Below are 24,632 nucleotides of genomic sequence, written 5' to 3' on the forward strand. Positions count from 1 at the left end.
AGGTAGGTTTACGCCTAGGTATTTTATTCTTTTGATGCAATGGTAAATGGGATTGTTTCTTGAACTTCTCTTTCTGATCTTTCGTTGTCAGTGTATAGAAATGCAACAGATTTCTGTGTATTAATTTTGTAACCTGCAACTTTACCAAATTCATTGATTAGCTCTAGTAGTTTTCTGGTAGCATCTTTAGGATCTACTTCGCATACTATCATGTCATCTGCAAACAGTGACAGTTTAACTTCTTCTTTTCCAGTTTGGATACGTTTTATTTCTTTTTCTTCTCTGACTGCTGTAGCTAGGACCTCCAAAACTATGTTGAATAAAAGTGGTGAGAGTGGACATCCTTGTCTTGTTCCTGATCTTAGAGGAAATGCTTTCAGCTTTTCACCACTGAGTATGATATTAGCTGTAGGTTTGTAGTATATGCCCTTTACTATGTTGAGGTATGTTCCCTCTATGCCCACCTTCTGGAGAGTTTTTATCATACGTGCGTGCCGAATTTTGTCAAAAGCTTTTTCTGCATCTGTTGAGATGACCATATGGTTTTTATTCTTCAATTTGTTGGTGTGATGTATCACACTGCTTGATTTGTAGATACTGAAAAATCCTTGCATCCCTGGGATAAATACCAATTGATCATGGTGTATGATACTTTTACGGTATTATTGGATCCGGATTACTAGTATTTTGTTGACTATTTTTGCGTCAGTGATATGTTCATCAGTGATACTGGCTGTAATTTTCTTCTTTTGTGGTGTCTTTCTCTGGTTTTGGTATCAGGGTGATGGTGGCCTCATAGAATGAGTTTAGGAGTTTTCCTTCCTCTGTAATTTTTTGGAACAGTTTCAGAAGGACAGGAGTTAGCGCTTCTCTAAATGTCTGATGGAATTCACCTGTGAAGCCATCAGGTCTTGGACTTTTGTTTGTTGGGAGTTTTTTAATCACAGTTTCAATTTCAGTGCTTGTGATAGGTCTGTTCATATTTTCTATTTCTTCCTGGTTCAGTCTTGGAAGGTTGTACTTTTCTAAGAATTTTTCCATTTCTTCCAGCTTGTCCATTTTATTGGCATACAGTTGCTTGTAGTAAGTCTCTTATGATCCTTTGTATTTCTGCAGTGTCCGTTGTCACTTCTCCTTTTTCATTTCTAATTTTATTGATTTGAGTCCTGTCCCTTTTTTTCTTGATGAGTGTGGCTAAAGTTTATCAATTTTGTTTATCTTTTCAAAGAACCAGCTTTTAGTTTCATTGATCTTTGCTATTGTCTTCTTTCTCTCTATTTCATTTATTTCTGCTCTGATCTTTATGATTTCTTTCCTTCTACTAACTTTAGGTTTTGTTTATTCTTCTTTCTCTAGTTGCTTTAGGTGTAAGCTTAGGTTGTTTATTTGAGATTTTTCTTGAGAAACAGATTTTAAAATTAGGATGTTGTACATATAACTCTAACTTATATTCGTATTAACAGTAAGTCAAAACATGAGAAAACCACACTAAATTTTCACTTAAACTTTCACTAGGTAAAAGGAGAGAGGGGCACATCAAAGAAATTCACAGAAATAATCCAGTTTTACATAGGTACCCAACCTCAAGCCTACTGCCAATATACAATATTTTTCCTTGATCCCTCTAGGTCAGTATGCTTTATAACTAAAGTTGCTATAGACTTGTAATGAGACGTTATTGCTACCCTCTCTCTGGCACTGTGTGTATTATTTCCAGTGCTTGATCCAGGCCAATGATAGTTGATGGATGAAAAAGGAGAAAAGAAAAAAATATATTTTATGCTTACACATATTATCTATATAGGCCATTTTGTTTAGTTAGTTAGGGACATATTGTATTCTACAGGTGTGCATAAATATATACAAACTTCCTTTCATAAAGTTGCCAACTAGGACCCTTAGATTTGGCCCTTTGAGAAGAAGTATTGCTCCCCAAAGTACTGACTATTTTGCAAAGATGCTGCTCACTAGCCAGCACATAATAATAAGAAAACAAAGAAGAGTATTATTTTGGCTTTACTACATTAATTGAAGCTGTTGTTCCTAGAAGAAAACAATTTATTTTTTATGTCTTAAGCTAACATATAAGACATAAATTAAGATCCATCTGGGCCAAACGTTTCAGGGGCTATTAAAAATTTAAGAATAATGTAAAATGTAGTTAACATACTTAATTTCTCCATAATCTCTTCATCTGTCATTTTGGCCTTCTTTTTCTGTTTGTCTGAAGTCTTGGCACCACTATCAACATTAGAATCACCAACTGGTGCAGGAATAGGATCAATTACAGACCGTGTATAAATCTGCAGAGAAACAGTTAATTACTGAGACTTGAGGAAAAATATTTTTAGGTATTCTTACCGGCACACTATTCAGTTCTTTGATTTTTGACAAAAACTAAGTTGTCCTCAGTGTTCTAAAGAATGAGAATAGTATTTTCAGACTTGTCTTATAAAAGACTGGTAACTAAGATGCAATGTGAAACATTTTTCTTTGGCATGACATGTATATATTTTAAAAGTCTGTTTAGCAGAACAGCAGATCTGTGAATGAAATTTAAGTGTAACCAGATTACAGAAAATAATATGCCAGAAATGAAGCAAAAAGAAGTACAAGTTTAAAAATCATATTTTTTCTACAAGAGAGAAATAAGGAGCAAAGAAACCCTGATGTTGAAATAACTATTATTAATTTCCACAAAAATTTTTTATACAAATATAATATCTACCATTTCATTGCAAACAGCCAGTTCTAAATGGTAAAGAAAATAGACCTATCATTAGATGAGGATCCAATGGCAGTCCTTAGAGCCTTACCCGCCTATTGTGCCAACACTTCACCATGCTCCCCCGACTTTATTTGTATTAGTACAGGGAGAGGGACAGGACTCTTTCTGTCTCTATCTAAGGTTTTTATTGTTAAAATTCTCCCATATCTGTTAGAAACTTCACTCTCGGCAGCCTCTTGAATGATACCAAGGCTTTAAGAGAAATGTTAAATGGGAGTTAAATACGTACTTTGGATAAGAGGTAAGATCCAAGTTTTAGATACAGTACTTTTCTGCACTGAGATAAACAGAAAAAGGCAGAGAAACAGATGCGTTCTCTGGAACAGATGGTGTAATACAGAAAGAAAACAAAATGAGAAAAGTATTTTAACTTTTAAAGGATCCATTCGATTTTAATTTTCAAAAAACTAGTTTTTTGATGAGTGGTGTTTAGGTAAAGATCTCCTAGTCAAATATCCCATATTAAAACATTTTAAGCCTGAGGACTTTTAAAAAATTAATCACTGGAAGTCAAATACAGACTGCTTTTTAAAATACACACACACAGACACACACAACCCAATTCACTAATCAGAAACTCACTGATTTTGTATGATCTGGTCGTGGGGCAATAACAGGAGGAGGAGTCTCTTCATCATCATCGTCTTCTTCTGTTACTACTGCTGTTTCCGAACCCTTGGTATTCAGCTGCATTTATCACACGAACAAAGTGAGGAAGACAAGTCAAATATAAAAACACGTTAAAATATGACTATCTCTCTTTTTCACCATACTTGAAAAAATATTTAATAGCTCATTTCAAAGCAATAAAACCTCACTGGTTCTAATCTAATCATTTAAAAAGTAAAGGTAATTCTATACGTTACAGAAAAGTTTATGAAACAAATGTATACAGTAAATACCAAGTATTCTTAAGAGGGAATTCAAACCTTTTATAGAGAATTTTATACCCTTTTAACAAGCCCAAAAAGTAAACAATCATTTCATTTGTTAAGACCAAAAACAAAAATCCTCTGGACTTTGTATAAGTCAGAGTTTTCTGGCTATTTAAAACAGCTAGATTCACCAGAAGAAGTTGTGGCTAACAAAGCAAAAGAGGAAGGCATTATCCTTTATACAGAGCTTATTATATGCCAGGTGTATGCTAGGTAGGTACTTTACATGTTATTACATATAGTCTTCAAATAACTCCAGGAGACTGTGTCCTCCTAATTGAGGAATTGAAAATAAAATAGCTACTGTTTGCAAGAGGTATTTGTGCTTACATGATAACTTAGATGAAGTTTCAGACAACTCTGAAGATTCTGACAGGCTTCTATTGTTCAGTATATTTCCAGTCTATATTCAGTAGGATGATGCCAGAGGAAAATGCTGGCAAGTTCTTTGTATTCATGTTTATATATGGAAACATTACCAAAAGTAGCTAAACTGCTCTAAAGATCATAAGCTTTAGTTACTTTAAGCATCATCTGAGGAAATTCTATTTGCTTAATATGGCTTCCTCAAATAATCAAGTGGCTAGCTAAAAACATATATCAATATTAAGTAGCTATTTCTAGAGGCTGTAATTTATTTCAGAATGTAAAATAAAAACTGAGACTTGTTTTGGGTAACTTAAATTAGAACAAGAGCTATAAGAAATAACATATTAACTTACTGCTGGTGTTCCAGACGGGAAGCCATCTTTCTCTGAATAGAAAACAGAAAATAATGCTAAGTTAACAATTCAAAAAATAAAACAATTTTATACAATAAAAGGAAAAAAAGATAAAGCAGAGCAAGTAAAAAGTTCTTAGACTGGTTTCATTTTAAGTTGAATTAAGTCTTGAGAAAAACAATATCAGTATTCAAACAAGAATTTACATATTATAAACCTCAAATTTAATGGAACTCTGTAAATTTGCTAAAAATCATTGAATTGTATACTTCAAGTGGGTGAATTTTACAGCATGAAATTATACCTTAATAAAAAAATTGTATTTGAAACTATACCTGTATTTATTAAAATAAAACAGAAGTCTATTCATAATGATATTTTTCTCCAGCAAACTGCCTATCAAGGAACTTAAAAAACCAACAGTAACTCTGCAAAGGAAAATTATTGACATAAATTTTGATCAGCATGAAAGCATATCCCTGAAGACAAAACACAGTTCATGAAGACTAAACATCACAATATTCATTCTGGAGTTTAAAAGAGCAAGTTTTGTTTTACCTTTCAAAATGACCAGACACACACACACGTGAATATACCATTCTTTGTTCAAACACTGATTAAAAAAAAGACTCTTCATTTACACAGACTTAGAAGTTGACAAGAAAGTTGCAGACAAATCTGACCTTTTGCTAAGGTTGTACTAGACTATGTAAAAAAGGTCAAGATTTACCAAGTGGGCTCTATTTCTTCCTTCAACACAGCCCTTATTTCTGCGAGAATGCAATCAAATAAGTACAATTAATTAAAACTAAATGTATGATTTTTAGCTCAATCATATTGTTCTTTAAAACTACATGTATGACTTGAGAGGACAGAGAAACATATTAAATGATAACCTGTGATGTAATTAGCAAAATCTACACTGAGGGAAACAGGACAAATGATTCTGTTTCTTTAACAAATAAACTGCAAGAAAAGGAGAGCATGAGAGGAACCAACGTGAGGGAGGGGAAGCCTAAATAACAAGAGATGCAAGAGATACCACAATCAACTGTAATGTATGGATTTTATTCTAATCCTTATTTGAACAAATAAACTTAAAAAAACCCCACTATTCTCCAATTCTTACCTGATGATATTCCAATTCTGAGGAATAAATACTTTTAGTTCTAATGCTTATTTTATGTTTATATATGTGATGAGTTTCAATTTTTGAGCAAACATTTTTTACTTCAAAGTCTGTGCATTTATATATAGTAAAACAACCTGTCCCACTGACAATAAATATATTTCTAGTACAAACATGCCTATAAATCAGCCTCTTTCCCATCTATTGCTGAACTCATTCAAAAGCAGTAAAGAGAAAAAACAAATAAACAAAAGGTCCGAACACTCACTTTTGGCAAAACTAAGAGATTAATATAATCCCCAGACTCCAAATTATGCATAAGAGCTGTCCCAATGAGTTTACAAAAGGCAGGATCTATGCAGGGAAAAAAGTAGCTTAGCTTTTTAATTTTTCCAGAAGCAATCTTTTTATCCAGAAGTGCTCCACAACTCTACAATCCCATTTAAGTCAGCCTTTTACCATGGTCTGATGTCTTACCAGGAGGAGTAAAGCTCAGGTATTTCTGCTTCACTGTGTTGGAGTCATAGAACTTTAAGACATCCAGCACAGCCTGAGGATTCTTCTTTTGCTCTAGTTTGGTGATATTGGAGGTCTGTAATAATCGAGCCCACTGTTCTGGCATGCCCTAACAAAAAGATATTCAGAAATCAGTTGTTTTGAATTGCTCTAATAAGATCAATTTCCAGAGGAAAGTGAGAAAATACATAAAACAAATCAATCTACATAATTGTAGGTATGACTAAATTCTAAAATGTCTGGTTTTCTAAATCTGTTTTGCAAATTATAATCAATAGGCTCAGCTCCCTAGGAAAAGAACACATCTAAACACAAACACTTTTGTAAGAAGAGAAAAGCACTAAGAATTCACAGTTAACGTGTGGATAGAAAAGTTAACTTCAAATTTAATACTGAAAGGAAAGGTTTGAGTATTGCTTTAAAAATGAGTCTGAACTTGGTAAACTTACAGTGAATTCTCCAGTAACAGCATCAAAGCCAACATGGATGGTGTGCTCAAAATCAGATGGAGGAGAAATTTCTGGCCTTTCCTTCTCTTTCTTCTTACTTCCTAGAAGGCATTAAAAAAAGAGTCTCTTTAAACAAGATTAATAAAGGTACTTATAATCATGTTTATAGTTTTCCCAAAACAGACTAGGAACAAAATTATTCTAAAACAGAAATTTTCCCTAAAAACACTGGCTGATAGGAAACTGATAAATCAAGTACAGAAACCTATTCTGTCATCAAGGGCCAGGGTTGGGGGAGGGGAGAGGAGGGGGAGGGTGTCAACCTATGTCCTGATTAAAGAGGCACACAGACTGACCCAGCACCAGGCCTGAATAAAAGCCCTCAGGGCAGAAGAGAGAGCCCCTCAGATTATCGGTTCTCTCATAAATAAAGAACTACACCTCAGATGCCGAACAATCTGGAAAACAAAGTCTATCAAGTCCTATTTCCAGTGAGCTATACTCATCTAGAAAGAGCAATTTACATTACTATGACTATGGATAATATACACCATATAAACAGGTAGTTTACAAGGACCACGTCACCTCTCTTGTGCAGCAACTCTAACTCTTCCTTTTTATTGACATTAATAACTGTTACATTTTAAGATTTCCCAGTTCTTCTGTGGTTCCGCCAATTATTTTTACAACATTTCTGCCACACACCTATCAATAATATTCTCTGTAAATTCAAACACATCAGTTCCTTTTTTTTCCCCACGTAGCCACCTTGCTCTCAGATCCTCTTGCTCTAATCTGCAGTAGTTTATTATGCGGAGGCTTCTGGCACAGCTATTGGTCCTAGGTCATTCCTTCACTTTTATGCTGTGCTAGAATCTATTTTCTGTATCCTGTGTTCTCCTCTTCTGGTATACACCTTTGTTTTAATTGATAATTCTTGACTAACTATATATGTATTTAGGTTGAAAATACCATCCCCCTTTGAATTTCTTCTAATTTCCAGTGTTGCTATTTAGAAGGCCAAAGCCACTTTCTCATTCTGAACCACTGTTGAAAATCAATTGACCATATATATGCACAGGTCTATTTCTGGATGTTCAACTCTGTTGCAATAATCTCTTTATCTTATGCCAATAGTAAAGACTGCCTGGATTACTGTAGTTTTATAATAAGCATTGAAACTACACACTCTAAGCCTTGTGACCTTTTCTTTTTTTATTTTTTTAAAAGAATTCACAAGTTTTTCTTGTTTTATACATGTATTTTTTATTTTTATTTATATATTTTTTAAAATTTATTTTCTTTATTTTTTTTCAGCCTCATCGGTTCTTAGTTGCAGCATGCGGGATCTTTCGTTGCAGCGTGCGGGCTTCTCCCCAGTTGTGGCACTCGGGCTTCTCTCTAGTTGTGGGGTGCGGGTTTTTTCTCTCTAGTTGTGGCGCGCAGGCTCCAGGGTATGTGGGCTCCAGAGTGTGTGGGCTCTGTAGTTTGCAGCACGTGGGCTCTCTGGTTGAGGCGCATGAGCTCAGTAGTTGTGGTGCACAGGCTTGGTTGCCCTGCGGCATGTGGGATCTTAGTTCCCCAACCAGGGATCAAACCCACGTCCCCTGCATCGGAAGGCAGATTCTTTACCACTGGACCACCAGGGAAGTCCCCGACCTTTTCTTTTTTAAAAAATTGTTTGGCTGTATTCTAGGTCTTTTGCATTTCCATGTGAATTTTAGAATAATCTTGCTAATTTCTAAAAAAAAGCCTGCTGGGATTTTGATTTAGACTGCACTGAATCTATAGATCATTTTAGGGAGAACTGATTTATTAACAATATTGTGTCTTCTAATCCATGAAAATAGTGACTCTCTCCACTTATTTAGGTCTTCTTTCATTTCTCTCAGCAATGTTTTATAGTTATCATTGTACAGCTCTGTTACTGCTTTTGTCTGATTTCTGCCACAGTATTTCAAAAGGTCTGATGCTACTGCAAATGGTACAGCTTTTTTTTTAATAATAGTAATCTTTTATTTATTTATTTTTATATTTATTTTTGGCTGTGTTGGGTCTTTGTTTCTGTGTGAGGGCTCTCTCCAGTGGCAAGCGGGGGCTGGCAAGCGGGGGCCACTCTTCATCGCGGTGCGCCTGCCCCTTCACCATCGCAGCCTCTCTTGTTGCGCGGCACAGGCTCCAGACGTGCAGGCTCAGCAGCCGTGGCTCATGGGCCCAGTTGCTCCGCGGCACGCGGGATCCCCCCAGACCAGGGCTCAAACCCGTGCCCCCTGCATTAGCAGGCAGACTCCCAACCACTGCACCACCAGGGAAGCCCTGGTACAGCTTTTTAAATTTCAATTTTCAATTGTTCATTGATGGCATAGAGAAACACAGTTGATTCTTAAATACTGATCTTATATCCTGAAACCTTACTATGAAGCCTTACTTTTTGTTCCAGTAGCATTTGTAGCTATCACAGAATTTCCTATAAAATTTGAGTTATGTTGCTGGTGAATAAAGACAGCTTTACTTCTTCCTTCCCACTCTGGAGTCCTTTCATTTATTTTTCTTGCCTTGTTGCACTGGCTAGAACCTCTAGCACACTGTTGAATAAAAGTGGTGAAAGGGTAATCTTTGTATGTTTCTTAATCTAAGTAGGAAAAGCCATTTTTTCTCCACCAAGTTTGATACCAGGGGTAAGTTTTTCAAAGATGTTAAAGGTATTTCCTTCTATTTCAAATTTGCTGAATGCTTTGATCAGAAATGAATATTGGATTTCGTCAAATGCTTTTTCTACATCTACTGAGATGAACGTGTGGTTCGCCTTTTAAATTTTGTTAGTATAGTAAATTATACTGATTGATTTCCAAATGTTACACCAACCCTGCATTACTGAAATGAAATCCACTTGGTCATGATGTATTACTCTTTTTGTATACTGTTGGGTTGTAATTACTAAAATCTTGCTAAGATTTTGCGTCTATGTTAATGAAGGATATTGGTGTGTAGCTTTCTTTTCTTGAAATGTCTTTGGTTGAGGTATGAGTAATGCTGGTCTCATAAAATGATTTGGGAAGTATTCCTTCCTATTCAATTTTCTAGAAGTTTGTATAGAATTGGTAATGTTTCTACCCCAAATGCTTGGTAAACTTCACCAATGGAGCCATCTGAGTCTTTGTGGGAAGGCTAGTAACTATAAACTAAATTTTCCTAAGAAACAGGGTTTTCAGGTTACGTATTTTTTTTTGAGTGAGCTTTGAAAACTTGTGTCTTTCAAGAATTTTTTTCACTTTAATGTGTTGAATTTATTTGTATATATTTGTTCATAATACTACCTTCTTTTTAATATCTGTAAAATTAGTATAGAGATACCATCTCTGTCATTCTCAATATTGATAATCTGTGTCTTTTCTGCCTCCCGACTACCCTGTCAGTCTTGCTAAAGGTTCACCTATTTTATTGGTATTCTCAATGAATTAACTTTTTACTTCATTGATTTTTCTGTTTTTTTTTTTTTTATTTCACTGATTTCTGCTTTGACTTTTATTATTTCTTTTCATCTACTTACTCTGGATCTCACCTGTTCTTCCCTTCTAGTTTATTAAAATGGCTTAGCTGAAATCACTGAATTGAAATTTTTCTTTTCTTTTCTAATATGGATGTTTTAAATACTATAAATTTCCTCTAAGTACTTTAGCAGCATCATGTAGATATAGATGTCTTGAATTTTCATTTTCATTCAGTTTAATATATTTCCTAAATATTCTTTTAATTTCTTCATTTATTTGGAAGTGCTTTTATTTACTTTCCAAATATTTCCAGGGATCTTTCTGTTACTGATTTCTAACTTAATTACACTGTGGTCACAGAATATACTTTGTGATTTGAATCTTCCTAAATTTATCGAGACTTTAAAAAATGGCCACAGAATACATCTTGGTAAATGTTCCATGTTCACTTAAAAAGAATGGAATATTCTATAAAGGTCAATTGGTCAAGTTGGCTGATAGTTTTAGCAATTTTCTGTCTACTTGTTCTACCAATTATTGTGAAAGTGTACTGGACTCTGCAACTATAACTGCACTTGTCTATTTCTTCTTGAAATCTGTTTTTTGCTTCATGTATTTTGAAGCTCTGCTGTTAAGTGCATAAATGTTTAGCTCTATTACACCATATTGATGAACAGACACTATTATCATTATAAAATAAGTTATTCCCTATCCCTTAACTAGAGGAATATTTCTTGCTCTAAAATCTACTTTGTCTGATATTAACAAAGCCCGTCCAGCTTTTTTTCATTGTTAGCATACTTTATTTTTTTTTAAAGCACCAGTGCTCTCTTTTTTTTTCTGAAGCTGTTCAGTCTTTTTAAAAATTATTTATTTATTTATTTATTTGGTTGGTTGGTTGGTTGCACTGAGTCTTAGTTGCAGCTCGCCGGCTCCTTAGTTGCAGCACATGGCCTCCTTAGTTGTGGCATGTGAACTCTTAGTTGTGGCACGCATGTGGGATCTAGTTCCCTGACCAGGGATCGAACCCTGGCCCCCTGCATTGGGAGTGTGGAGTCTTATCCACTGCGCCACCAGGGAAGTCCCATTGTTAGCATACTTCAAAAAAATTATTTTATTTTAACCTATTTTGTGGCTTTATATTTTTAAAGTGGGTTTCTTATAGGTTGCATATAAATTTAGGTCTGCTTTAGCAATCTGTTAATCTCTGCCTTTTAAACAGGGTGTCTAGATCAGTAACATTTAATGTGATTGCTATAGTTAGGTTTAAACCCACCATTCTTTCATTTGTTTTCTAATCATCTCTATCTATTCTTTGTTTCCACTTCCTTTTTTTCTTCTTTTGGATTAACTACGTATTTTTTTTATAATTACCTTTTTTCCCCCTTCTATATGTGTCTTTTCTTTCTGACAGCTTTTTTTTTTAAAACAGACTTTTTTAGAGCAGTTTTAGGTTCACAGAAAATTGAGCCTATGGACTTCCCTGGTGGCGCAGTGGCTAAGAATCCACCTGCCAATGTAGAGGACATGGGTTCGATCCCTAGTACGGGAAGATCCCACATGCTGCAGAGCAACTAAGCCTGTGTGCCACAACTACTGAGCCTGGGCTCTAGAGCCCACAAGCCACAACTACTGAGCCTGCGTGCTGCAACTACTGAAGACTGAAGCTCGTGGGCCTAGAGCCCATGCTCCACAAGAGAAGCCACCGCAATGAGAAGCCCACACACCACAACGACGAGTAGCCCTTGCTTGCCACAACTAGAGAAAGCCCGTGCACAGCAGCAAAGACCCAACACAGACAAAAAAATAAATAAATTAAATTAAATTAAAAAATAAAATTATTTTAAAAAAAAGAAAATTGAGCTTAAGGTCTGGATGTTTTTAAGAGTTTTCTATCACTGGTTTTAAACAATGATTATGTGCTTTTGTGCAGTTTTCATCATGTTTCCTGTGCTCAGAATTCACTGAACTTCTTGAATCTGTGGGTTTATAGTTTCCATTAAATTAGGGGAAAAAAAATCAGCCATTGTTTAAAGTTTTCTTTTTAAGGTGTTTTTTTTTTTAATAATTTTTATTGGAGTATAACTGATTTACAATGATATGTTAGTTTCAGGTGTACAGCAAAGTGAATCAGTTATACATATACATGTATCCACTCTTTTTAAGATTCTCTTCCCATATAGGTCATTACAGAGTACTGAGTAGAGTTCCCTGTGCTATACATATACAGTAGGTCCTTATTTTAAGTATTGGTTTTTTTTTATTTTTATTTTTTTTAAACATCTTTATTGGAGTATAATTGCTTTACAATGGTGTGTTAGTTTCTGCTTTATAACAAAGTGAATCAGTTATACATATATATATGTTCCCATATCTCTTCCCTCTTGCATCTCCTTCCCTCCCACCCTCCCTATCCCACCCCTCTAGGTGGTGTTTTTTAAATGTCTCTCCTTCCCCTCCTTTGGAGACTTCAGTTATACTTACATTAGTCTGCGCGAAGTTGTTCCATGGTTGTTCACTTTTGTTTCAGTCTTTTTTCTCCAAGTTTCATTCTGATGGTTTCTATTGCCATGGTCTTCAAATTCACTAATCTTTTACTCTGCAATGTCTAGTCTACTGTTAGTTTTGTCCAGTGTATTTTCCAGCTCTAGAATTTTGATTTGTTCTTTTTTCTCTCTTCCTTTGCTTTTCCTTAATATGCTGAATCCTTCCTTTGGGTTCTTCAACATATAGGATACAGTTATTTAAATATTTTAGTGTCCATGCCTACTAATTCTATCACCTGTGTTATTTTGGTATTGATTCCAATTGATGGATTTTACTCATTTACTCATATTTATTTACAAATATTGACTGGATTTTTACTCATTTACTAATATTTATTTACAAATATTGACTGGATAACAGACTGACATTTTTTCCTTGTTAGGTGCAGATATTTTTGCATTCCTATAAATATTTGTGAACTTTGTTCTGGGACATAGATAGGTGATTCTTAGCTGTCTACTCATATAGGAGAGAAACAAATTTAGAAACAGTTGATCCTTTTAGGTATTATTTTTAAAGTTTTGTTAGGCAGGGCTAGAGCAGCATTTAATCTAGGGCTAATTCTGTCCTGCTACTGAGGCAAGACCTCTATCCAATATTTTGTACTCTGAATAGTGGGAACAGGAAATATTCTGGGCCCTGTGTGAGCTTTAAAGGCTGTTCCCTTTTATAATTTCCAGTGGTTTTTTCCCTCCAGTTTTGGGTAGTTTCCTCACATGCATGTGCTACTGAAGACTCAAAGGGGACCCTCTGCAGATCTCTTTCTCTCTCTGTTCAGCTCTTTACTCTCTGATACTCTGCCTACAAACTAGCAGCCTTGGCACCCCCAAATTCCCAGTTCTGTTTTTCAACTTTACGAGACCACTTAATTGTCCCTCCCTATTGCTGTAAACTCTTCAGGCAATAAGCTGCATCAATTATAGGACTCAACTCATTTGTTTCCCATCTCTTTGGGATCACTTTCCTTTACTATCTGATGTCCAATGTCTTGAAAACTGTTGTTTTGTACATTTTTCCCCAGTGTTTTAGTTTTTTTAGGTGGGGAAATAAATCTGGTCCCTGTTAGTATATCTTGAGTGGAAGTATAACAGGTTTTGCTGTCTTATCTGTGGTATAATGGAACTTCAGGATGATGTGACTTGATATGGTCTTCATTCATTCACTGTGTTGAGCACTCAGTGAGCTGCTTCCACCTAGAAATCATATTCTTCAGATCTGGAAAATTTTTCCTATTATTTAATTATTTTCTTCTATTTTCTTTGTCATTATTAGTTAGATAAGTCCATCCTGGTCTGATCTTGTAACTGTTACCTTTTCTCTCATATTTTCCATCTTTGTACTTTCAACAATCTGGGAAAATTTTCTTGACTATCTTCCAATCCTTTGCCTATTGATATCTTTTGTTTTTGTTGATAATCTTAACTGTTGATATTCCAATAATTATTTCTCATTGTTCTCTGATCATTTTTTCTCTGAGAATACTTTTCCTGTTTCATGGATGCACTTTATCTTCTCTCTTTGAAGATTATATAGTTTATGTGTGTGTATACATTGGGTTTTTTTCCCTCCCTGTTTCTTCTACATTCACATTTTACCCCCTGTTGTTTTCGACTCTCTTATGTTAAGGGTTTTGCTCAAATGTCTGGTGATCCTTTGCTGTCTACTCGTACAGAAAAGTATTAAAAAGTTAACTGGGAGATAAGTCAGCCTTTTCATTGAAGGTGAGGATGGGTGTGGAGTATCTGAAATATTTCTCCCCAGGACATTCTGTTTATCCAGAAAAAAATCGTTCATTCTCTTGTCTGAGGGCTTTGACTCAAGGTACAAGTGCTCTAAAAGCAGGGCAGTAGAAAGAAGTTCAGTATGTTAACTTTCCTGAATCTGCCTTTTTCATTTTGGTTCTATGCCTTTTTCTGACTCCTCTACAAGAATAAGGAGACTCTCAGATTTAATTCTCCTCAAATAAATATAAATATCTTTTTGTTCTTTTGTTTCCCCAGAGGATGGAGTTATATTTGCATGCCTATGGGATAAAGGAGGGGCCCTGAGGGCCTTCAACACATCCTATAGAGCTATTCAACTAATTACCCCTTTTCAGCCTATGTATTACACACAACCACACACACACACACACACACACACACACACACAATTGTGTACCTCTAAATCCTGAGCCTCTGAGATTTTTACAAGGGAAATTGGTCACTTCTCATAAACATTCCCCTCTGCAAACACTTAGGATATGTCTTCCTCTGTTCTGCTTAGTCAGTTACCATTCTCCACCACTTCACTCTTCCAAATATGTATTGAAATCTCTTGTATACTACTGTCTCCTCTCCCGTTCTCTTTGTCCTTGTGATAGAAAAAATAATTCTTTTTTTACTGTTATTTTAGTTGTGTCTGGGGAGGGAGAGTAAATAGAGGCATGTTTAACCATTAGATTCTCCTAATAGGCTATGGTAGGAGGGCAGCACACATTGGTCATGGAAAGGAGCAGAGGGAAATGTAACTGTTAAGCCTAATATAAACTTTGCTACCTTTACTGAAATGCACATTTACATCTCTCATAAACAATCTTTCATATTCCATTAGACTGTGAATAACCTGAAGTCATGCCCTCTACTTTCTCTATTATGTCCCTTGACTTCTAATTTGGTATCCTGCATATAGGAGGAAATATTTATTAACCAACTATAAACTAATAGTTGATGACTCTTTATACGGCTCTGAACTGCTGACAGAAAAACATAAAATTTCATGCACTATATAAAAGTGTTTCTTCTTTTTAAAAAATCTGCTCAGTATCCACTTCTGATATGTACATAGTTGGGAAAGATGCCATTTTCTTATATGACCCTGATTACAGATGACTGGTCCAAGGTAGGCATCTAATTCAAGCCACGTCAGCCACAGTTGCCCACACACTCCCAGACAATTAGATTGGTTCAGGGGTGAATACATAAGCTAAGCCAGTCTTAGGACCCTTAGAATCAGTCTCTCACCAGTGAATATAAGAAATAAAGCCCAGGAACTGTTGAGGGCTGTTATTTCCCAACACACAGAGAAAAAAACTCAGTCTGATATACGAAAGAAATATGATCAGATACACAGAAAGCAGGAAAACTAGACACATAGCAAGAGAATTCCCGGTTCCTGTTGTATCTAAGGCCCAGCCATATTTTTCAACTTGGGAATTTTGAAAAATTTAGAGATATTTAATAGAAAGTTTCATATATGTTAGGAGTATAGAATAAGCAGAACTTGAAGCACAATACCCTAAAAATCTGTTTAATTTCATTTGTTTTTATATAACACACATACACACAAATACTCCTTGCATTTTAGTAGTCCTAGTAGGAGAGGAAAGGGATATTAAAAACAGTATCTAAAACAAAAAGATACTGAGGCATGTCTCAAATCAAACAATGTGCTGGAAGGATATTGCTATGTAAACAGAATCACTGCTTTATAACTCTGGAATCCAAGAGCTATATGGACAAACAACAACAAAAAAACCCCACAGCCATCTACCTACAGGATGTCCACCCAGCAACTGGATCACTTGATGGGAAGTAATGGACCAGGGAAAGAAACTTCTTTTAATAAAAATGCACAATTTTTTAGTGGACTGGGAAAAAAAGGATTCTTAGCATCATATTTCAACTTCATGAGACAACAAAACAAGCAGGCAGGCAGCAACCTTCAGCTAAGAAGTGGGTACCCTGAGTGATGTGCTGCACAAAAGGTACTTGAAAGAATCCTAAATATGCCACTACCATATCCTTAAAAGCCACCACTACTTAGGCTACATTTGAGCTAGAGTGTAAGGCTAAAAAAGCCCCCATTTCTTTAAAAGGAAGACTTTTCTGTTTAACAGAATCAGTGATTACTGATTACTTTGTTCTTTTGACCCAAAACAGCTTCAAACTGGTGACCTAAACTTGTTCCATCACACAGAAGGGTATTCTCTAGGAAACAGACAGAGGAGTATGGACTACTATTATTAATCTTAGAATTAGATTTTTAGACCAGAAAGAATATTTACAGTTCTAAGTCTATCATCTTCATAACCAACTAGAGGTGACAGTGCATATAGGTTGAATAATTAGATACAAATATTGCTTTAGTTTATAAATACACACCATTCAACACTAGCTAACTGAATAGAGCTTTTAAAAATAAGCCAAGACAATGGCTCACTGACATTTTCGTATTTCGTTACCAAAACTACTAGACTTGTTAAGCCCATTTCTCACCTGGACTACTGCAAAATCCTCCTAACTAGTTTCCAACTTCAGTCTTAGACCTCCAACAAAACCTATTTTCTAGACAGCTACTAGTCTCGCCTATTTAAGACAGAAATGTGACCAGGTCTTTCCACTGTTTAAAATCTTGTAATGGTTCCCCAGGAAACAGGATAAAATCTGAGCTCTGTAGCATGGAATACAAGGCCCTTTATGAACTGCTCCCTGCCTACCTCTTTAGCCTCTTCTGCTACCTGCAGTTTTCCTACATACATCATGCTATTACTATTCTTTTTCTGTGCTTTCACACCACACTTGACCGTACTCAGCTCCACAAATGTGCTACGATCCCCCCCTGTACCTGGGCCACTGAAACTCTTTTCTAGGCACAGAACATACTTTTTAACTATCAAAATCCTCCTATTTTCACTTACTCATCCTTCAGTCTTCAGCTCTAATATCCCTTCTTTAGAAAGCCTTCCCAGATATAACAGACATCTTACTCTATCCCTATTATCACTTTTCACAGTTCGTAATTATATGTTGCAGTCTTTTATTAGTGCATGAGGGCAGGGATATCATCGGCCTTGCTGATCATGGAATCTCTGATGACTCACAGAGTGCATAAGATACATAATTAGCAGGGATATGAAAAAGATTTATTCAGTCAAGTTGTTATAAAAGGTACAATTTCTAATTTTCCTAATTTTTGCAGTGACATGAAAACCAATAATGAACAACTGAAGATACTCTAGAGTCTTTCTTTTTTTTTTTTTAAATGAAAATATTGGCTGTCTGTTTAGTAATAAGGACAGCAATAAGGGATGTAAATTTGAGCAGAACAAAATTAATATCTCTAGATGAGGCTTTACATTAGAGTTGGCAAAGATCTTAGGGTCACTGTAATTTTTTAAAATAAAAATACAATTTTTTCCCTTTTATCCTTCTGTTTAAAGGTGGTAGACCAAGCACATATTGTAGCTCTCCCCTTCTACACCAAACCTCTTTATTCACCATGGAACAAAATCTGTGAGGAATGCCCAAAGATGAAAAGCAATTAGGATAAAACTAGAGAGAGAAACAGCAGCTCAGGATGTAGACAGGAGGATGAAATTGCAGATGGATTTCTGCATTCATACAAGCATGAATGTGCATACACATCCTCATTCCTAACCCTCAAGGTTCAGGCCCTGTCAGAGGTGTTAGCTTCCAGAAAGGAACGGTAAGTGTGGGAGGCTGGGTTGGGAAGGGAGAAGAGCCCCAGGAATAGGAGGTATCAAAGAGCACCCCACCCTCCAAACATCTTTTTCTCTCTCAGTCTAAGTGAAAATTACGCACTCCTAAATATCTCCCTCCAAGTAGACTACACAAAGAGACTCTGCAGATGTTCTACTCTCAACTACAAAGCTGAATGCAATTCTCCCCAACTTGCCCTACAAATTCAAGGCAATTCTAATCAAAGAATCAACAGGTTTTTTAAAAAAGTACATGATAAGCAAAGTCTAAAATTTATACAGAAGAGCAAAGGGTCAAAAGATCCTGAAGAACCACATGGTACCAGATTTGCTCTATCAGTACTAAGAATTATAAGCTATAACAATTAAGGCAGTCTGGTATTAGTGTAGGTACAGAGAAATGAGCCAATGCAATAAAACAGAAAACACAGAAACAGATCCCGGCATACGTGGAAACCTGACGGATAATGGCTAACTAATACTGTAGGTTAGTGGGGAAATGATAAAAGTTTCAATAAATGGTCTGGGACACTGGTTTTAAAAAAAAAGTGAAAATGAATCTCTCTTTACAAATACACAAAAACTAAATCCAGATAGTTCAAAGGTTTAAATTGTAAAAGCCAAATTATAAAACTTTTAGAAAAACCTAAGAAAATATCACCTCCAGTTTGGCAAAAATTTCTTAAAACACAAAAAGCTCAAACTTTACATAAAGGAAAAGAACTGATCAATTCCACTACACCAAAATTAATAACTTCTATTCATCAAAAGATACCACTGAAAGGGTGAAAAGGCATACTGCAACCTGGAAATCTATATTTAATAACACACAGCTGACAAAGGATTAGTATATAGACTATAAGGAATGTTTAAGGAAAAAGAACTCAACAGAAAACTGGACTAAAAAACAGGTATGTCACAGAAAACACAAATGAATAGTAAATTAATATATGGAAAGATACTCAATTTCCCAAGTCATCAGGGAAATCCAAATTAAAACTACAATGAGATAGCATTTCACACCTTCCAAATTGGTAAAAATTAAAATCCCATAATACAAGAATTGGCAAGGATGTTCAGCAATAGAACATTTGTGTTCTGTGGGTGAGAATGAACATTAAAAAAAAAACTTTAGAAAGTAATTTGATAAACCTAGTCAAGTCAAACATGGGAATACCCTGTAACCCAGCAATTTTACTACTAAGTATATACCTGAGAGCAACCTTTAAATATTTGGCCAGGACCCACATCAATACATTTTGCATCCTGACCCTACATACACACAACTGAAACAGAAGTTTCATGAAACTTTTGCAATAACTCTATTTATACTGTGTGCAATAACTCTATACTCCATTTCATTTAGTGTCATCCACTATATAGATTTCATAACTCACTAATGCAGTGGTTCTTAATATTAGATGCACATTAGAATCCCCTGAGGTATTAAAAAAATTAAAAGCAAAACCAGAACTGATGCCCAGGTAAGCTCCTGAAGACTGATTCAATTGGTCTGCGATGGAGCTTGGACACAGATTTATTTAATTAAGCTTCCCAAGAGATTCTAATAAGCAATTAGAATCAAAACGACCTGATGTCTGAAAAGCACTGCCCTAGAAAAATACTTCCACATGTCCACCAAGAGATATGTTTAAAATTACCCATAGCAGCATTGTTCATGAAAATAATCCAAATGTCTATAGACAGGAGACCAGGTAAATAAACTGTCACCTATTTATACAGTGTACTAGTGTACAGCAATGAAAATGAACTACAGCTACATATATCAACATTAGCAGTGAAAAAGAACTACAGCTATATATATCAACATAAATCTCAAAAACATGAGGTCGAGTGAAAATATACATCCTGAAAATATGCATATACTGTAGTATGATTCCATTTATAAAATGTTCCCAAATAGGCAAACCCAAACCATATATTATTTGGGGATATTATGTCATAAGATTATAATAAAAAGCAAGAAATAAAAAATGCAAAATTCAGGATGGTAGATACTGTCGGGGGAGGAGAAGGAGGAAGAGGAGGGGTAGGATGGGGTGTGGCTGATGGGGACTTCAGGGCATACTGGTAAAATTCTATGTTGGGTGGTGGGTACAAGGGTGTTTATTAAAATATATACATTATGTATACTATACTCTTTTGTGTATGATGTCACCACAAAACTAAAAAATTAAAGCAAAATTCTATTTATATAAAGTTCTAAAACAGGCTGAACTGATCAAAGGTGAAAAATCAGACAGAAGTTTCCCAAAGGTGGGGGAGGAGTAGACTATTTGGGACACGATGTGAAAGAGTTTTCCAGGGAGATGGAAGTGGTGCATAATGTGATAGGGGGATAATGATTATGGCTTACACAGGTCTGTCCATTTGTCAAAACCGTAGTTAATTTTCATGCATTTCAATATATGTAATTTTAACCTAAAAAGTAAGTGGAGAAAGAATGATAATTGTTGAAGCTGGGTTACAAGGTTCATTAGACTGTTACACTTTGTATAGTTTGACATTTTCTATTTTTTAGAGAAAGGAATAAAGGAATTGGATAAGAAAGGCAAAGTTTTGTTTTTTTTTTTTTAAAGAGCTTGTAAAGTTTTAAGATTAGCACTAAAAAGTTATTAAATCTTGAATATAATAAGCACAAGAAAACAAAAGACTTCAGAAATCACCAAAAAAAATTTAATAGATGTTAATTACAGACCTCAAAAGCTGATAAACCTGAAGGCAATCAGAGCCTTCCCTAGGACCCCCAGGTACCCTCACCCTCCCTTTGTTAGTGGGGGACCTTGAATTAGTCACCACTGATAAGTATTAATATTTCTAGGAGAAAAGAAAAGAAAGGAGAGTTAATGAAGGAGGGTAAAACTGGAAGATTCTCAATATGATCAGAGAGATAGGCATGCTCTGCTATATTTATGTAAATGCGTGTTCAATTTGCTCACAAACCCCACCACCCTACCATTTACCCAAAGTGCTGGACTGTCCACACTTTCTCCTTCATTTAGTGCTCTTCTCTTCCCCTTTCCAAGGCTGTCCCCAAGTACATGTTGTTATCCTATCTTGAGCATTCTCCTACCCCAATTTTGCATTCTGCTCTCCATAGGCAAGTAATTTCAACCCTTTGGGCAATTTCTTCTGGTACTAACTAACCACCATAAATTTTTTTCTAATCTCCGTAATTATAAATACTGTGTTTACACTGCCATTTTTAGGTTTTCTTACTTTAAATACACTGATTTACTACTACGGAAGATTATAATTTAGGGCTCTCCAACACATTCACTTTTTCTGCCTTCTTCCCACGTGTACTTTTTGTGGTTCATTTCCTGATTTCTCCCTTTATCTTTTATTTAATCCAGTCTAAGTATGTACACTTTTCATTCTCAAACACGTCAAATACACAGGCTACCACTTCTGTTAAATAAACTTAAAAAACATACTTTCATGAGGCTTTTCAGTTACAACCTCACATGAAATCTTAAAAATAAGAGGAAAATTAGAAACAAGAGATATACACTAAAATGAACAGTTTTTCAACTGTTCAATGATTATATCCTGCCGGCATATCTAAATTCTCTAAGACTTGATTCTCTATTAATATTAACTATATTGCCTCATTCAAATTTTCATTGATTATGTATTTTCAACTCTCAAATTAAATGTGTATTTATTATTATATACAAAGCACTGTTTTCTTCCACTAGGGTTTACCTCTCCATGTAAACTTAGACATATGTAAGTGGAAAAATATCTTTACCTCTACTTATATATATTACTAGCTGTCAGAGCCATACTGTCATGCTTAATATAATAAAACAAACTAATCCCTAACCTTTATTCCAAAATCCATTACAGTCCATAATCCCTTATCCAATTCTAAAATCCATAAAGCTCTCTGAAAACCAAAAGTTCTTTCTTTAGGTTTGGCACCAAAACAAATTTAGTGAATTCAATTTATGTGAGACTATTTATAGTTTTTATTCTACTTTGTGTAACTAGACCAGTGGTTCTTAACTGGAGGCAATTTTGCCCCGCAGGGGAATCTGGCAATGTCTGGAGACATTTTCAGTTGTCACAACTGGGTAGGAGGTGCTACTTACTAACATCTAGCAGGTAAAAGCTAGAAATGATGCTTAACATCCTATAGTGCACAGGACAGATCCCTGCAACAAGGCATTATTTGGCCCCCAAATGTCTATCTTACTGAGGATGAGAAACACTGGACTAGACTCTTGTTTATGGAAGATCCATTTATGTGTTGATTACTGAGTGTTGCCTCAGATGAATCTCAGGGTATTACAGAACACATTATAAAAAGACAGCATTACTGGGGCCTTCCCTACTGGCGCAGTGGTTAAGAGTCCGCCTACTAACAAAGGGGACACGGGTTCGAGCCCTGGTCCGGGAAGATCCCACACGCCACGGAGCAACTAAGCCCGTGAGCCACAACTACTGAAGCTCTGTGCTCTAGAGCCTGCGCTCTGCAACAAGAGAAGCCACCGCAGTGAGAAGGCCACACACCACAATGAAGAGCAGCCCACGCTCGCTGCAACTAGAGAGACCCCATGCGCAGCAACTAAGACCCAATACAGCCAAAAATAAATTAAAAAAAAAAAAAAAGACAGCATTACTACTACTCAAAGGTCAGAAAAACTCTTAATTCCAAGCCACAGTTGGCTCCTGAGATTTCAGACAGGAGACTGTAGACTTTATATTTCCATTCTTCTAACAGCAAGTCTTTCTCAAATATCACGAATGTCATTAATGTTAGGAAGCCATGAACTGTGGCCCAAGCCTTAGAAAATGGAGAGGAGTACAGAAATTCACTGGACATAACAAATAGAATGAGCAATAACTTTCATTTTATTCTTTTCCATTACAGTTTAAAATAAACTAGCCTTCCTATTTTTTTCTTTTTTTGGCTGTGCTGCGCAGCTTGCGGGATCTTAGTTCCCTGACCAGGGATTGAATCCGCACCCTCAGCAGTGAAAGCACAGAGTCCTAACCACTGGACCACCAGGGAATTTCCAAACTAGCCTTTCTAATAGTGCCTATATACCACCATCAATTGTATGTTTACTGTTCTCACCATAAAAGATATCAGCTTATTATACTTTAATTTAAAAGATATCAAAACCAATAACATAAAATAATAATTGTGACTCTTGAAACCACAGTAGCTATTTACCTTTCTCTGTGCTTGAGAATATAGAGATGATTTTATTCCTGGGCTTTTTTTCCTCTGGAACAGAGGGCAAAGGTTTTAAACTGTGATTGGCTGACAAAGGGTCTTTGCCTCCAGTGCTAAAAATGGTACTGCTCATTCGCACGGGGGGTGCTGGAGGCTTGTCTTCCAGTTCTCCGTTATCAGACATGATTCACAATTATGATATGGCCTGAAACAGACAGGCAAAAACATACAGTTAACAACAAGGTAAAAAATAGTATGGACAAGCACAAAACAGTATTTATTCCCTCCCCAACTTCAAATTAGAAAATGTTACCCATTTAAAGCTGTAAAACTTAAGAGATGAAATTAGTTGCAATATAGGCAATCTCCCCTAACAAAGTTGGTAAATGGCTAGCTGAGGGAATCTTTGAAAAGTCATATCCCATTAAGAGGACTATGATAATTTTGGGGAAGCAAGATGACACTAACATATCAGAGTATATCCACCTATTCAACTGATTCTAAGAGTAAATGTTCCAATGAACAGACAACATAGAGTCTTAAAAAAATAATAATTCGAAGAGGAAGACTATGTCCTGACCAGCCAATAATAGGATATATGTCTCTGACAGGTCTACTTCTAGAGCAGAGATAGGATGCTTGCTACTAAAAATATCAACCAATAGCCTCCAAACTGATTCCATGCTTGCTAGCTTTGTCATTACAACTTAACCTCAATATAGACTTTCGTAAAGGATAGGAACGTGCCACTGATACAATATTTGGTTTCTCTGAAAATCTGACCATCTAACTACATACGTTAGTCCCTTCAAGTCTGGGAACACTAACAAAAGTAAATCCAGAGTTTGGCCAAATCCCAAGGTTCTGTCATCCTGTGATGCCCTGTCCAGGCCGTCAAGTTACCCTCCTTATCCACATGGCTAATTCAGCAGAAATGTCAACCTTGTTTACATATATGTACACACATCTATTTTATGTCTTTAAAAAAAAGTAGATTACACACATTTAAAATCAGCAGTGAAGGAGAGGGGATGCCTAACTTATAGATGAGCTCTAATACAAAAGTATATATGTTAGGAAATAATACCTCACTAAACAAGATTTTGATTGATAATTAGATCCTGATTTGATTGTAACATTATTTAACACATGTAAGTGAACAAAACTTTGTATATGTACAATGAAAAGAATGCAACTGTTTTTAGATAAAATTAAAAATAATTTAGAAGATTTTTATTTAGTCTGAATGCTAGTACCTGAAGAATAGTAGGTATAATTTGAAAAGAACTGAGGGATGAAGAATTATACCTAATTCCATGCCAAATCTTACAGCTTTTGTTTCCCTTGATAGGAGTATGTTAAAGCAC

At 35.6% G+C, this 24,632-nt stretch overlaps 1 protein-coding gene across 2 annotated transcripts in view; it reads right to left on the bottom strand.

The window, feature by feature from the left end:
* Window positions 1-24,632, bottom strand: part of PAK2 (p21 (RAC1) activated kinase 2) — a 96,369-nt gene that overhangs the window by 16,349 nt on the left and 55,388 nt on the right. For both annotated transcript variants that reach the window (XM_068546508.1, XM_068546507.1), the window contains exons 2-7: window positions 23,263-23,470; window positions 6,540-6,640; window positions 6,052-6,199; window positions 4,446-4,477; window positions 3,371-3,475; window positions 2,171-2,303 (exon numbers count right to left, since the gene is read on the bottom strand). In XM_068546508.1, the coding sequence (XP_068402609.1) occupies window positions 2,171-2,303; window positions 3,371-3,475; window positions 4,446-4,477; window positions 6,052-6,199; window positions 6,540-6,640; window positions 23,263-23,449 (706 nt within the window). In that variant the 5' untranslated portion in view covers window positions 23,450-23,470. The remainder of the gene's footprint in view (window positions 1-2,170; window positions 2,304-3,370; window positions 3,476-4,445; window positions 4,478-6,051; window positions 6,200-6,539; window positions 6,641-23,262; window positions 23,471-24,632) is intronic.

Source organism: Eschrichtius robustus, chromosome 6, assembly GCF_028021215.1.
Source record: "Eschrichtius robustus isolate mEscRob2 chromosome 6, mEscRob2.pri, whole genome shotgun sequence".
Taxonomy (NCBI): Eukaryota; Metazoa; Chordata; class Mammalia; order Artiodactyla; family Eschrichtiidae; genus Eschrichtius; species Eschrichtius robustus.